We start from the raw sequence: 15,597 nt of genomic DNA on the forward strand, positions 1-15,597 counted from the left end.
GTTAGTGTGGCTAAGGGATTTCTGTTTTGTTTCCTTTTCAAAGAATCAACTTTTTGTTTTGTCAATTTTTTGAATTGTTTCTTTTATTTCCATTTCATTGATTTCAGGTCTGATTTTAATTATTTCCTGTCTTCTTCTACTTTTGCTGTTATTCTGTTCTTCTTTTTCTAGGGCATTGAGCTGTAATGTTAGGTCATTTAGTTACTGACTTTTCATTCTTTTCTGGAATGAGCTCCATGCAATGAATTTTCCTCTTAGTACTGCTTTCATAGTGTCCCAGAGATTTTGACATGTTGTATTGTCGTTCTCATGGACCTCTAAGAATTTTTTATCTCCTCCCTGATGTTTTCTGTTGTCCATATTTCGTTCAATAATATTATTTAGTCTCCAGGTGTTGGAGTAATTTCTGTTTTTCATTTTGTCATTGATTTCTATTCTCAGTCCATTATGATCTGATGGAACACAGGGCAATATCTCTATTTTTTTTGCATTTCCTAAGGGCTGCTTTGCGGCATAACATATAGTCTGTTTTTGAGAAGGTTCCATGTGCTGCTGAGAAGAAAGTGAATGCGCTCGTTGATGGATAGAGTTTTCTATATATGTCTATTAAGTCTAGGTTATTGATTGTGTTATTGAATTCTATGGTATCTTTGGTTGGATTTTGTTTGGAAGATCTATCTAGTGGTGACAGCGGTGCATTAAGTCACCCAGAATTATTGTGTTGTGGTCTGTGTGATTCCTGAAATTGAGAAGGATTTGTTTGATGTATAGGGATGCACTATTGTTTGGGCATAAATATTTATTATTGTTATGTCTTCCTGATTTATGGTTCCCTTGAGCAGTATGAAATGTCCTTCTTTATCCCTTCTGACTAACATTGGCTTGAAGTCCACTTTATCTGATATAAGGATGGAAACCCCCACTTTTTTACTGGGTCCATGTGCGTGGTAGGTTTTTTCCCATCCTTTCACCTTTAGTCTGTGGATGTCTTTTTCTATGAGATGAGTCTCTTGCAGGCAGCATTTTGTTGGGTCTTTCTTTTGAATCCATTCTGCCAGTCTATGTCTTTTGATTGATGAGTTCATGCCATTAACATTCAGGGTTATTATTGAGATATGATTTGTATTCCCAGTAGTTTGGCTTATTTTTGGTTTTTAAGTTGGCTTGGTTTCTCCTTTGCATGGTTTTTCTCTAAGGTAGTTCCTCCCTTTGCTGGCCTCCATTGTTTTACATTTCCTCCTCATGGAATATTTTGTTGAGAACATTCTGTAGTGTAGGCTTTCTATTTGTAAATATCTTTTAACGTTTCTTTATCATGGAAGGATTTTATTTCATCTTCAAATCTGAAGGTAAGTTTTGCTGGGTATAGGATTCTTGGTTGGCAACCATGTTCTTTCAGAGCTTGAAATGCATTGTTCCAGGCCCTTCTAGCTTTTAGGGTCTTGGTTGAGAAGTCTGCTGCTATCCGTATTGGTCTCCTCCTATATGTAATCTGATGCTTTTCTCTCATGGCCTTCAAAATCCTATCTATTTTGAACGTTAGACATTTTCATTATAATGTACTTTGGTGTGGACCTGCTGTGATTTTGTGCATTTGGTGTTCTGTAAGACTCTTGTATTTGATTTTCCATTTCATTTTTCAGGTTTGGGAAATTTTCTGATATTATTTCATTGAATAGTTTGTTCATTCCTTTGGTTTGTATCTCTGTGCCTTCCTCAATCCCAATAATTCTTAAATTTGGTCTTTTCATGATGTCCTATAGTTCTTGAGTTTCTGTTCATGATTTCTTACCATCTTCTCTTTTTGGGCGACTTTATTTTCAAGATTAAATATTTTGTCTTCATTGCCTGTGGTTCTGTTTTCCAAGTGGTGTAGTCTTTTGGTGATGCTTTCCATTGAGTTTTTTTATTTGTTTTATTGTTTGCTTCATTTCAAGGATTTCCATTTGTGTGGTTTTTTTTTTTTGAGAATGTCTCTATGTTGAAATGATCTTTTGCTTCCTGCACTTGCTCTTTCAGTGTATTGGTATTATCATTCATTGCCTGCATTTGCTCTCTTATCTCATCCTTTGCTTCATGAATCATCTTAATCATGTATAATCTGAAGTCCTTTTCTGACATTTCTTCTAACATACTGTCATTGGATTCTATTAATATAGAACCTAGATTTTTTTGGATCATTTTCTTCCCTTGTTTGTTCATGTTGTTCATGTATCTTCCCCTCTAGCAGTGCAGATCTGGGGTATTGCAGATTACCCCCTATAGGCTTATAGTGGCCCTATATGTTTCTAAAACCCTTTCTTTAAGGGGAGATCAATATTAGCAGTGCCCAAATCAGACACTATGCAATCCTAGACCAAATAGCCCCTGTGAGGACAATAACAAATTTGTCATAATAAACAGAATGAGTTCAAATATTATCTTCAGTAAAACAAACAGATTTGCAATAAGGTCTGCAGTTTCAAATGGAGGACAAAGAGGATGCAGAGGGATGTAGAATGTGGCTGTTAATGGGATAAGAAAAGATTATACAGAACTTCTAGATAATAGAAAGGGTGAGAGTGTAATCAAAAGAAATTGGATGTTAGCATGCAGAAAAGGGAGAAAGAGACTCTGAGGGAACAGGTAAACAAAAGGAAAAGAGAGCAAGAAAAGTAAAGAAATAAAAACTTAAACTTTTTCAATAAGGAGAAAAAAGAAAATCTACAGTATAACACTCATATAGTAATGAAACCTCCCAGAGTTCAGTGACCTGATGCTTGAGAGGTACCTGACAATGAGCTTCAAGCCTCCAGCAGGCGTCTCAGGATGGGTTTTGCCCCACCTAAAGATCAGAGCTACGGCCTCCAGGATTATCCAAGATGGCCGCTCTGGCTTCGAATTGTGTTGGCAAATGGGGAGCTGCAGCTCAGGGTGTGGCCATGGTCCGCTGGAGGTCCTGGAGGCGGGGTGCGGTTGGTCAGGCAGGGGTCCTGGAGGCCAGGTGTGTTTGGTGTGGTTGCGGGATCCTGGAGGCCGGTTGTAATTAGTCGGTCTGGGGTCCTAGTGATAGTGCGCAGTCAGTTGGTCTGGGGGTCCTGGCGGTGAAGAGCAGTCAGTTGATGTGAGGGCCCCAGAGGCAGGGAGTGATGGGTCGGGCTGAGGGATCCTGTAGATGGGCCTCAGTCAGTCTGGCCAGGGGTCCTACAGGGCCTGGCTGTTTTCTCAAAATTGTGGCAGCCATGTGTAATCAAACCTGCAGGTACTGTAACAGTGAACTTCCAGGCAACAGCAGGCAGCTGGTGCTCCACTAGTGGTTGGCGATCACTTTGCTAACTGTTGTCAGACGATCTGGAGGTGAACCTCGTGTGTTGGGTGATGGATAGGTGTAAGGCAGGCGATGGACAGGCAAGTGGCAGGCAAATGGCCACATGGGACTGTTATATTTAATCCTTTTGGTTTAATTGTACTCTATCCCACCAGGCTGAGCAAAGCAGGACAGGAGGAGGAGGAAGTGAAAGAAAATCTGCAGGACTCATTGGATGAGGGCCATAAGTCTTCCTTCAGTCACTGTAAATTGTCAGATATCCACCAGCCTCTCTGCTATGGTGCCGATCTGTTGGGTGAGCATGAAGTCTCCACTTCTCTAGACATAGCTCATCAATATTCCATTAAAAGAAAAATGTAGCCCTAGCAGTCATACTTCTGAGGGTCCAATGGCATATTCCCGATGGTAAACCTAGGATTAACAAGAGTCAGGAAGTTGCAGAGCTATAACCTGTTCACAGGCACTGTTGATATTTGTGCATAACAGGGGTCTGCATGACCTCATTCTTCCAGCCTGGGATACTGATCTCTCCTATAATGTTTTTGCTACTTTTTGATCCTACACAGAGAGTGTACTTTGAGGATTAGTGACTGTCCAAATAGGTTACTATCTTGAGTATGTCACTGGAGATGCTGTTGACATGATCCCTTGTGAATGTGTTTGGAATTTTTCCTGAAGGCATGACTTTGACCTTGGCACTCTTTGTCCCCTTTATTAGAAAGTATCCTGTTCTCTCTGTAGCATGAAAGATCCTTCCTCTTGGAGAGTCTGCAGTTTCATTCATCAGTTTAGTCTGAGTATATAATCTCAACTCAAGCACACTTAATCACACATCTGATGGAATAAGGTCTGAGTTTTGACGAAACTTTTCCAACAGCCACACTTTAGTGTTTCCTGATCATTGGAATAAAGAAGAGTTTTAACCGATTATGCAATTTAGCACAGAATATGATGGAACCATCTTCTTAGGAAGCTTTTCCATTTCTCGGAATCTGACACAGCTGAGATATCCTCAAGTGTTTCTCACAGAGAATCCTTTTCCCATGCCAAGAATGCTCAACACACCCTGTGTATAAATTGGTAGAGAGTGCTAATGAGACATAAGTAGGATTTTGTTGTGAGTGTTCCTGTCTAAATGTATTTGCAGAAAGTCAACATAATCAGAAGCAAGTGGAAGAGGAAGAGGCAACAGACCACAGGTGAATCTGAAGGCAAGGGCGACATGGAGATCTCAGGTCCAGGGGAATGTAGAAAGTGCTGACTATGTCTGTTTCATCTATTCTGCTAAACAGATAGTGGGTCTGTTTTTCTTCATGATTCTTTTGGTTGCCATCTTTCATTACCTAGAGGCAGTCTGAATAAGGTAAACTCAAGTCAGGTTTTCCTACACTCAGGGTGAACCATTGCACTTTCCTGTACAGGGACATTGGAAGGATTCCCTTCTTTTGCTTTCATGCTGGCCATGAGTTTTTTGGCTGTGATAACATAGTAGCCAATGTGAACAGATCCAAGAAAATTCAAGTTACATCACAGTATTGAAACAAGGCCTAGAATAGCCATGATCATTTGGAGTCAGTAACACTTCAAGAAACAATGTACTAGAAGCCTGCATGAAAGTGGAATAAAGTGCACATATGGCTGTCATTGTGGGAAAGCCGAGTCTCCTTATCAACATATTTTCTGGCCAGTGATTGACCACTTCCTGCCCTCTCTCCAACTCTATACCCATCTTCTCAAAGTCCCATGAAAGTCACATTCTGACCTAGACAGGGTTACTTTTGATCCTCCAGTTTGAAGAGCTAGCCACGCTTTCTTCTCATATAGGAACCCTGTCATAACCTGCTGAGCAGTTGTGAAGTCCAACCTTTTTGTTTTATAATGTTCTTTTCTCCTTACATTCCTGGACTCAGGATGGAGCCACAAGAGAGTGAGGAAATGGATGAAGGGCTGCTGGACCCATTGGATGAGATGGATTTGACTCCTTCCAGTTGCCACAACTTGCCTGACTCTCACCAAACTCCCAAGAGTCCCTCCTCGCTCTCTGAGGAGCACGTGGATGTGGATAGTAAGTACATCACTTCCAAGGAGAATAAGGCTCCTGATGGCTTCACGGGAAGTCTCCCTCTTCTTTAAACTCAGCCCTCTCCTCTGTGTGGATAGAGGGATCTCCCTGTAGGCAGGTCCTGTAGTTACCTGTTGATTTCAGTCAAACGGTAGGACCAGGTTTGAAACACAGACATCAGGTGGGTCATGCTTCTTGCACTCTTCCTGTTTCCAGGCACACCCCTCCTCCTCGGCACTCACTGGCTAATGCAGGATGTGAAGCAATGCAGGCTGGGTGAGGAGAATAAAGGTGCACTGACAAGCACTGATAGTTCTGCCACATGCAGATGCCATGACTTCTGTTTAACAGACTGTTCTACAGTGGGACCGCTCCTCCATCTGTCCTGCTAAATGTCAAGTCTGAATACTTTCTGGGTCTTTCTGACTGTCCAAGAATTATGTTAATTTCACATGTATTTTGGGAGATGGTATCATGGTGCCTGGGTTCTGGATTCCAGTACCATACTCTCATATCCTGTGTGTGGAATTTTCGGTGCTGGGAATGCTACAGCCTCTGACCTGTAGAATCCATAAATGGTCAAGATATCTATGCCCTGGGGAGCACCAAGTACTCTTTGGCTTGTTAGACTTTGTATATTGTACCAAAATGTAATATGAGCATTTATTCTCATCTGAACCAAAGTGTCTAATACTCCACCCCTCCAGTAGTAACATTTCACCAGCTGTCCTGGATTCTACATCACAGTTCAGGACATCACAGAATGACTTATTGGAAGTGTTTCATTTTGCTTTCATTAAAATGCTAGAATCAGGTGGTAGAAATATTGGTTCATCCCAGAAGAGTTGCAAAGAGGAATTTCCCTCTACTGCCAGGGTCAGCACTGAGATCTTTAACAGTCCCTCATATTGAGGGAAATGAAGCTGAGGGATTTGAATCCTCTTCTTAGTAAATGGAACTGGTTCTATTTGAGAATTGTGAGGGAGCACAGAGCCACTAAGGTTGTGAAAGAACGTTGTGGAAGTAAGAAAAGTTCAGCTAGTGAAATCCAGAAGAAGCTGAACACGATGCAGGGATTAGGAGACAAAAATGCATTTTGACTTTAACCATTTAAGTGAAGGAAAAGTATGCCATGAAAATAATCAACCCATAAGAGACATTGTGTATAATGCATCAGCATAGCATAAAGACCATTTCTTTAAACTCAGCATGTGAGTTCTTTCAATATAATTCCCTTAAGTGCTCCCTGAATCTAGCATATATAAATTATGTCTTCTTCTGAGGCAGTTGTCTCTGTTGGAGAGAGTGACATGGAATTATTTAATGATGTCTTCATTTCTGCATATTTTTACAGAATCCCATGAAAATGGGGTTGATAATGAAGAGGAGTCACTGGATTGCAGGTAACAATGAATGATCATGGGCTAGAAAGCATGGGTAAAATAAAGGGGGTACAGGATTCTAAAACTACAGAGCATGAGGACAAATGTAGTAACAGATTTATTTTCTTTTTCCTTGCGGTGCTGGGTATTGAACCCAGGGACTTGTGCTTGCAAGACAAGCACTCTACCAACTGAGCTATCTCCCCAGCCCGGTAACAGATTTCGTAACCAAAGGTGTAGTAGGACTCTTAAATGCAGTGAAGTTGTTGACTCAATCAAAGATGATGGAACGCATTTGCAAGGGTTTCGGTTTTCTTTATGGTATTGTAAGGTGGAGTCTGATCAAGGGGAACAGAGCAGCCTTGGGCACTACTTGCTCTTAAAGAAATGCAGTAACCTCTTGGTAAGGGCTAGTGTCAGGATGACACCCAAAAATGATTTCTCTACTGCAGGACTGAGATCAAGGGGAGGTAAGCCATGAAAAGAAAAGTAGACAAATAAATGTTATGTCATGTGATAATATTGACATTAAAAGAAGTTAGAATGTCTCTAGAAATCATAAATTCAGGACACTATTGACAAGACACCAGTATCTAAAATTCAACATCATTTACGTAGATATTGACTTGCTATGTTTCTCATTGTGTCCTCCCTTGGTGACTGTAGGTTATAGGGGGACAGGAGCCTCCTTTCCCCATCAGCTTGTTATGTGGATAGTACACTGGCAACTGGTGTCTCTCCCTTTCTGTCTCATAGTGGGGCACCTGAACTATGTCCATAGACTGAGAATGATTTCTTAATCATTTTTGAAGGCAGGGTCCTTTGTCCTGGGTCTCCACCATTCAACTTTGAATCAGGACCAGGGTGAGGTCTTGGCTTCTTAAACCACCTCAATTTCATGTGTTATTTATCCCTATCTCAGCAGTCTCAATGGTGAACTCCCCAAGGAGAATGAGGATGACCTCCGGCCAGTTGAAGAGTATTTTCCATCCTGTGGTCTTGTTCAATCATCTGGCTCAGCACAGCTTCCCCCATCAGATGAGACTAAAGTCAGCTCTGCCCTGGATGGAGCCAGTGAGTACTCCTGTGGTGTTGCAGATGAGTCTGATTCATCTCCCCAGTACAGTGATTGCCTGTCTAACAGGGCATCTGGTTTTCAAACACACACACCTCTCTCGCTCGCTCTCTCTCTCTCATTTGTCTGTCTCTCTGTCTCTCTCTCTCTGTCTCTCTCTCTCTATCTCTATCTCACGCTCTCTGTCTCTCTCTCCCCCCCTTTTGTATATTATTTCCACTTGTTACTGACCATAAAATCAGTTAACGTATTTTGCACTTCTTCACATAAACATTCATAATTTTGTGTTCATCAGATGCATCCACCACATGTAAGCCATAGGTAGAAGTTATTGAGTAATAATGCATATATGTAAAAGAAGTAAGGGTCGCAGTGGGATTTAAAATTTTCCAGGGGTGATTCTTACTAGTTCTCTCTTTTATAAGTTTTTTCATTCTATTTTGATTTTGCCTGACGTTTATGATCACTTCCCTACTAAAAGTACTTCAAGTATCCCTAGTGGCATTACTGCCTTACGTAACTTGGGAGTTACACGTCTCAACTCCTTCCGTTTCTCCTGAATGGTTTCACAAATTGGAGGCATGCTTGCCTCCTCTAAGGATTACCAGTACTGCATATGACAGAGGCAAGTACAGAATGGAAGGATGTTTCTATGCCATATACACGAGTCTTGGACTTGGTTGTGCAAGGCTGCTTTTTTGATTTGGTGACCCTCTGGGGTCAGTAGGTGTGTCATATAAGGGTCATAGAAAGTAACAGTTTCTGTCTGTGGTTTTATTTTCAGAGGCACATTTGGGTACTCTACTTGAAGCGAGGAACCCTCCAGAGCTCGAGGGTGATGAGCTTGAAGGCTCAGCTGTGGAGATACATGGGTTGCAGGTGCCCATTCTCGTAGATGCGTCCACCATCCTGACTGAGAAGATTCTCAAGAGAAAGCCACTACTCTTGAGCAAGTGGAGCATTGCCTGCAGATTCCCTGGCCTTCAAGCTTCAGGTAGAGTGGTGATCTGTTCTTGGCTCTGGGAAGCACTTTCCCATGTTAGCTCTCTCTATAAGTCCGTGGCTCCTTCTACTCTGATTCCTCTTCACCATTGGTTGTTTACAAATGCAGCTGGAGACTGTCTAGTCCTGCCTCTAAATTCCATGGGCTTCCACCCTGACTGGGCCCTTCTTTCTCCATCTCCATCTCTTGTTTGCACTCTGAACTCTGCTCTGTTCCCCCACCTGCTGTCCTGATATTCCGCGTAAGGGCACATGGAAGTACAGCCGGATTGGGCTGCTAATCCTTTGAGGAGCATCTCTCAGACTAAGTGGTCTTTGCTGGAATCACACAGTCTAGGCCTTTTCGCCTTCTCTTGCCAACTTCCTTTGCTCCACTGCCTCTTTCTTCTGGAAACGTGTCTTTCCTAAGTCAATGGCATGTGGCTCCTTCTTGGACCCACCTTGGGAAACACTACTTCAGTTAATCCTGGCTTCTCATCTTGCACAGACAGAGGAGTAGCGTGAACACTGATGAGAAAGAGCCCTGGTTTCAACCACTGAACGTCATTTGGACTCTAGGTGGCAGATGCCAAGTGTTCTGGAGTCATTTTGTCTTCATTCCTTGGCTCCCTGCATTTTCGATGACAGGCTTTCTGTACACATTAATGACCTGCATGGGAAGAACTTCCAAGGTTCCCTGCAGGTTCTTATTCCTGTCTAGCCAAGGTGACCAGAGAACCCCAATGGGCTGTTGCTTGGATCTGGTGAAATGGCTCTGTTTAGTGACTAGTGCATGTTTTTGAATTGTTTGCAGAGAACCATGAAAATGAACACGATGAAGAGGCAGAGTTGCTGAATTCCAGGTAATGACAAATAATCTGTGGATAATAAGAAAGGGTAAAATAAAGGGTTGAGGATGATCTGAAAGTTTAGACCACAAGGTCAAAATTAGCCATGTGTTTCCTGATCAAGGATAAAGAAAGAGACTGCTGTTTGCGGTGTGAAGGAGTCCTGTAGCAAGGTCATCTTTTCTCTCTGTCTTAAGGATAGAGGGAGTCTCACTAAGGGGTCCTGCACAGTCAGCGTTGGGCACTTCTTTCCCTTAAAGCAATCAGTTGTTATCTTTGTAAGCTCTGGAATTGGAATTAGAGGCATAACATCTTTCTACACTCAAGCCTGAGGTCACGGACAGGTATGGCTTAGCAAGATAAGAACAAAGATCAAGAAAAGATGGGATTCTATCAAAAACCGGACAGAAAGAGTTCCAGAAGGCACCAGTTCTCTGGCACTCTGCAACACAGCAGGCTGTATTCACTGGCCAGCTCTGTGTTGGTGTCAACATGAGTCACGCACAAGGTTGACCCACTGCTGTGTTTCTTATTTTGTGCTCCCTGTGGCCTGTGCCTTTTAGGTGGAGTGTAGCCTCCATTGCCCATCAGCCTGTTATGTGGACAGTACCCTGGCCACTGGTGTCTCTCCCTTTCTCTCTCATTGCATGGCACCTGAACTATGTCCATGTGCTGAGAATGCTTTCTTGATCCTTTTTGAAGGCAGGGTCCTTCTCCTGGGCCTCCACTCTTCAGCTTTGAATCAGGACCAGGGTGAGGCCCTGGCTTCTTAATACATCTCGATTTCATGTGTTATTTGTCCCTATCTCAGCAGTCTCAATGGTGAACTGCGCGAGGAGAAAGAGTATGACCTTGTGCCAGGTGAAGAGTATTTTGCATCCTCTGTTCATGCTCATTCATCTGACTCAGCAAAGCTTCTCCCATCAGATGAGACTAAATTCAGCTCTGCCCTAGATGGAGCCAGTGAGTATTCCTATGGTGTTGCAGATGAATCCAATTCATCTCCCCAGTAAAGTGATTGCCTGCTGGTGTCTAACAGGGCATCTGCTTTTAAAACACACACACACACACACCTCTCTCTTTCTCATCTTTCTCTCTTTCTCTCTCATTTGTCTCTCTGTCTCACTTTCTCTCTCTCTCTGTCTCTCTTTCCCCTCCTTTGTTTAATATTTCCAGTTGTTACTGAACAGAATGTCAATTAAAGTATTTTACAGTTGTTCACATAAATATTCACAATTCTGTGTTCATCAGATGGATCCACCATATGTAAGCCATATGTAGTAGTTATTTGGTAATAATGAATGTATGTAAAAGAAGTCAAGTGTCGCAGTGGGATTTAAAATTTCCCTCGGTGACTTTCCCTAGTTCTTCTCTTTTTAAGTTTTTTCCTTCTGTTTTGATTTTGCTTTACTTTTATGATCTCTTCCCTACTAAAAGCACTGCCAGTGTACCTAGTGATATTACTACCTTGGGTAACGAGGAGTTACACGTGTCAACTCCTTCCATTTCTCCTGAATGTTCTCACAAATTGGAGGCGTGCTTACTTCCTCTCAGGATTACCAGTACTGAATGTCTAAGGCATGTGCAGAATGGAAGGATCGGTCACTATAACATGCACACGAGTCTTGGACAGGGTTGTGCGAGGCTGCTTTCTTGATTTGGTGACCCTCTGGAGTGAGTAGGTGTGTCATATAAGGGTCATAGAAAGTAACAGTTACTGTCTGTGGTTTTATTTTCAGAGGCACATTTGGGTACTCGACTTGAAGCCAGGAAACCTCCCGAGCTCGAGGGTGATGAGCTTGAAGGCTCAGCTGTGGAGACACCTGGGTCTCAGGTGCCTAACCTTGTTGATGCATCCACCATCCTGACTGAGAAGATTCTCAAGAGAAAGCCACTACTCTTGAGCAAGTGGAGCATTGCCTGCAGATTCCCTGGCCTTCAAGCTTCAGGTAGAGTGGTGATCTGTTCTTGGCTCTGGGAAGCACTTTCCCATGTTAGCTCTCTCTAAAGTCCGTAGCTCCTTCTACTCTGATTCCTCTTCACCATTGGTTGTTTACAAATGCAGCTGGAGACTGTCTAGTCCTGCCTCTAAATTCCATGGGCTTCCACCCTGACTGGGCCCTTCCTTCTCCATCTCCATCTCCTGTTTGCTCTCTGAACTCTGCTCTGCTCCCCCACCTGCTGTCCTGATATTCCACGTAAGGGCACAGGAACGTCCAGCCGGATTGGGCTCCTAATCCTTTGAGGAGCATCTCTCAGACTAAGTGGTCTTCGCTGGAATCACACAGTCTAGGCCTTTTTGCCTTCTCTTGCCAACTTCCTTTGCTCCACTGCCTCTTTCTTCTGGAAACGTGTCTTTCCTATGTCACTGGCATGTGGTTCCTTCTTGGACCCACCTTGCGAAATAGAACTTCAGTTAATCCTGGCTTCTCATCTTGGACAGACAGAGGAGTAGCATGAACACTGATGAGAAAGAGCCCTGGTTTCAACCACTGAACGTCATTTGGACTCTAGGTGGCAGATGCCAAGTGTTCTGGAGTCATTTTGTCTTCATTCCTTGGCTCCCTGCATTTTCGATGACAGGCTTTCTGTACACATTAATGACCTGCATGGGAAGAACTTCCAAGGTTCCCTGCAGGTTCTTATTCCTGTCTAGCCAAGGTGACCAGAGAACCCCAATGGGCTGTTGCTTGGATCTGGTGAAATGGCTCTGTTTAGTGACTAGTGCATGTTTTTGAATTGTTTGCAGAGAACCATGAAAATGAACACGATGAAGAGGCAGAGTTGCTGAATTCCAGGTAATGACAAATAATCTGTGGATAATAAGAAAGGGTAAAATAAAGGGTTGAGGATGATCTGAAAGTTTAGACCACAAGGTCAAAATTAGCCATGTGTTTCCTGATCAAGGATAAAGAAAGAGACTGCTGTTTGCGGTGTGAAGGAGTCCTGTAGCAAGGTCATCTTTTCTCTCTGTCTTAAGGATAGAGGGAGTCTCACTAAGGGGTCCTGCACAGTCAGCGTTGGGCACTTCTTTCCCTTAAAGCAATCAGTTGTTATCTTTGTAAGTTCTGGAATTGGAATTAGAGGCATACCATCTTTCTACACTCAAGCCTGAGGTCACGGACAGGTATGGCTTAGCAAGATAAGAACAAAGATCAAGAAAAGATGGGATTCTATCAAAAACCGGACAGAAAGAGTTCCAGAAGGCACCAGTTCTCTGGCACTCTGCAACACAGCAGGCTGTATTCACTGGCCAGCTCTGTGTTGGTGTCAACATGAGTCACGCACAAGGTTGACCCACTGCTGTGTTTCTTATTTTGTGCTCCCTGTGGCCTGTGCCTTTTAGGTGGAGTGTAGCCTCCATTGCCCATCAGCCTGTTATGTGGACAGTACCCTGGCCACTGGTGTCTCTCCCTTTCTCTCTCATTGCATGGCACCTGAACTATGTCCATGTGCTGAGAATGCTTTCTTGATCCTTTTTGAAGGCAGGGTCCTTCTCCTGGGCCTCCACTCTTCAGCTTTGAATCAGGACCACACCCTGGCTTCTTAATACATCTCGATTTCATGTGTTATTTGTCCCTATCTCAACAGTCTCAATGGTGAACTGCGCGAGGAGAAAGAGTATGACCTCGTGCCAGGTGAAGAGTATTTTGCATCCTCTGTTCATGCTCATTCATCTGACTCAGCAAAGCTTCTCCCATCAGATGAGACTAAATTCAGTTCTGCCCTAGATGGAGCCAGTGAGTATTCCTATGGTGTTGCAGATGAATCCAATTCATCTCCCCAGTAAAGTGATTGCCTGCAGTGTCTAAGAGGACATTCTGCTTTTCAAACCAACACACACCTCTCTCTCTGTCTTCATCTCTCTTTCTCTCTCTCTATCTCTGTGTGTTTGTGTCTCTCTCCCCTCCCTTGTATATTATTTCTAGTTGTTTCTGACCAGAATGTCAATTATTTTACAGTTGTTTACATGAACATTCATAATTTTGTGTTCATCAGATGGATCCACCATATGTAAGCCATATGTAGTATTTATTTAGTAATAATGCATATATGTAAAAGTAGTCAAGGGTCGCAGTGGGTTTTAAAATTTTCCAGTGGTGATTCTTCCCTAGTTTTTCTCTTTCACATGTTTTTTCTTTCTGTTTTGATTTTGCAGGACTTTTATGATCTCTTCCCTACTAAAAGCACTGCCAGTATCCTCAGTGGTATTACTGCCTTACATAACTGGGAATTACATGTATCAACTCCTTCCATTTCTCCTGAATGTTTTCACAAATTGGAGGCGTGCTTGCCTCCTCTCAGGATTACCAGTACTGCATATGTCAGCGGCATGTGCAGAATGGAAGGATCAGTCAGTATAACATACACTAGAGTCTTGGACTTGGTTGTGTGAGGCTGCTTTATTGATTTGGTGACCCTCTGGGGTCAGTAGGTGTGTCATATAAGGGTCATAGAAAGTAACAGTTTCTGTTTGTGGTTTTATTTTCAGAGGCACATTTGGGTGCTCACCTTGAAGTGAAGAACCCTCCTGAGCTCAACAGTGATGAGCTTGACAGCTCAGCTGTGGAAACACCTGGGTCTCGAGCGCCTTTCCTCATTGATGCCACCACTGTCTTTACTGAGAAGATTCTCAAGAGAAAGCCACTACTCCTGAGCAAGTGGAGCGTTGCCTGCAGATTCCCTGGTCTTCAAGCTTTGGGTAGAGTTGTGCTCACTTCTGTTACTCTTGGAAGCACTTACTCATTTTAGCTCTCTATGTATGTTGCTCCATCTAATTGTGTCTTTGGTATATCAATATTTTGCTTTTCGTCATGATTTTTAAGGTGAGTAACAATCATCAGGACTACAGCTGGCATTCTGAATTATTCTTAAGATTTTCTTTCACATTTAAAGTATTAGATTAACTGAATATGTGATACATGTGTGTTCATTGCTATGTAGCTTCACTTACAATAAATTATAAAAGTTTATATTTTTGTGTCATCTATATATGTGTTCACACCATGACTATATTTACATTTCAAAACTTACAGTTCAAGTAGTATGCTCACCCTTTAAAGTTACAATACCATTCAATCTGTATAATTTTAATTACATGAATTACTTTTAATATATATTGGTTTAAGAACCAGAATTAAAAATCCTTCTCCATACTTTTTTATTCACATTTTCCCAGGCGAAAAGGCTTCTTAATAATTCCCATTTTTCTAAGTTGTCAAATATATAATAAAACGACCAAATTCTATAATATGTGAGATATGTACCCCTTGTTACTGATGGTTTTTTAAATGAAAGGATATTATTAATATTATCATTTACACTTGATATTTTGACTTTTACAATTAAGAATAATTTTTTTTAGGTAAATAAAATTATTTAAACTTTATTACATAATTTATTTACAATGATGGAATGCTAAAATATCCGTGTTTGGCACATCATCTACTAAATATGAAAATGTTTAACTGAAATATATTTACACATTAAACATATTTGTAATTAGGTTAATACAAAGATGGTCTAAAATTTCTTTATCCTCTATCTTCTCATTGAGTACCAAGATACTAGCACTTTAAGTATCAGGTGTGATGTATAAGCAGGTAAAAATAATTTTGTTTCACCTGATAAAATGGAAGAATATAACATGTTGAGTAAATTAAAACAAAATTTGTACACAGTAGCTTTCAAAAGATTTGAACAATGAAACATTACAAACGATTGCACATTTTTGTCAGGACACAAAATGATGAATACTTAATATTCAGCAAGCTTACAAATGGGGAAAGAACATAAATTAGCCTTTCTTGTTGAAAATCAAGCAGTCTTCTCTATACCTCCAGGTAATCAATTTTGGTAAGTACAGAATGACAGTATTCTAAGGGACCCTTTATCCAAAACTATCTGTTTAATATTCCTTATGTGTCTGTGTGTCTGTTTGG

General features: G+C 41.8%; 1 protein-coding gene across 4 annotated transcripts in view; it reads left to right on the forward strand.

Annotated features, from left to right (window-relative positions):
- Window positions 1–14,630, forward strand: part of LOC306639399 (uncharacterized protein) — an 829,262-nt gene extending 814,632 nt beyond the window's left edge. The window contains exons 10-21 of one of the 4 annotated variants that reach the window (XM_079102875.1): window positions 3,463–3,602; window positions 4,455–4,506; window positions 5,218–5,372; window positions 6,724–6,772; window positions 7,674–7,825; window positions 8,611–8,820; window positions 9,622–9,670; window positions 10,467–10,618; window positions 11,395–11,604; window positions 12,405–12,453; window positions 13,247–13,395; window positions 14,148–14,630. In XM_079102875.1, coding sequence (XP_078959001.1) covers window positions 3,463–3,602; window positions 4,455–4,506; window positions 5,218–5,372; window positions 6,724–6,772; window positions 7,674–7,825; window positions 8,611–8,820; window positions 9,622–9,670; window positions 10,467–10,618; window positions 11,395–11,604; window positions 12,405–12,453; window positions 13,247–13,395; window positions 14,148–14,407 — 1,627 coding nt within the window. In that variant the 3' untranslated portion in view covers window positions 14,408–14,630. The remainder of the gene's footprint in view (window positions 1–3,462; window positions 3,603–4,454; window positions 4,507–5,217; window positions 5,373–6,723; window positions 6,773–7,673; window positions 7,826–8,610; window positions 8,821–9,621; window positions 9,671–10,466; window positions 10,619–11,394; window positions 11,605–12,404; window positions 12,454–13,246; window positions 13,396–14,147) is intronic. The other 3 variants (XM_079102877.1, XM_079102876.1, XM_079102878.1) reach the window with 3 other exon arrangements.
- Window positions 14,631–15,597: the final 967 nt, after the last annotated feature.

The sequence above is a fragment of the Sciurus vulgaris genome (genome assembly GCF_902686455.1).
Source record: "Sciurus vulgaris genome assembly, chromosome: 1".
NCBI classification, from domain to species: Eukaryota; Metazoa; Chordata; class Mammalia; order Rodentia; family Sciuridae; genus Sciurus; species Sciurus vulgaris.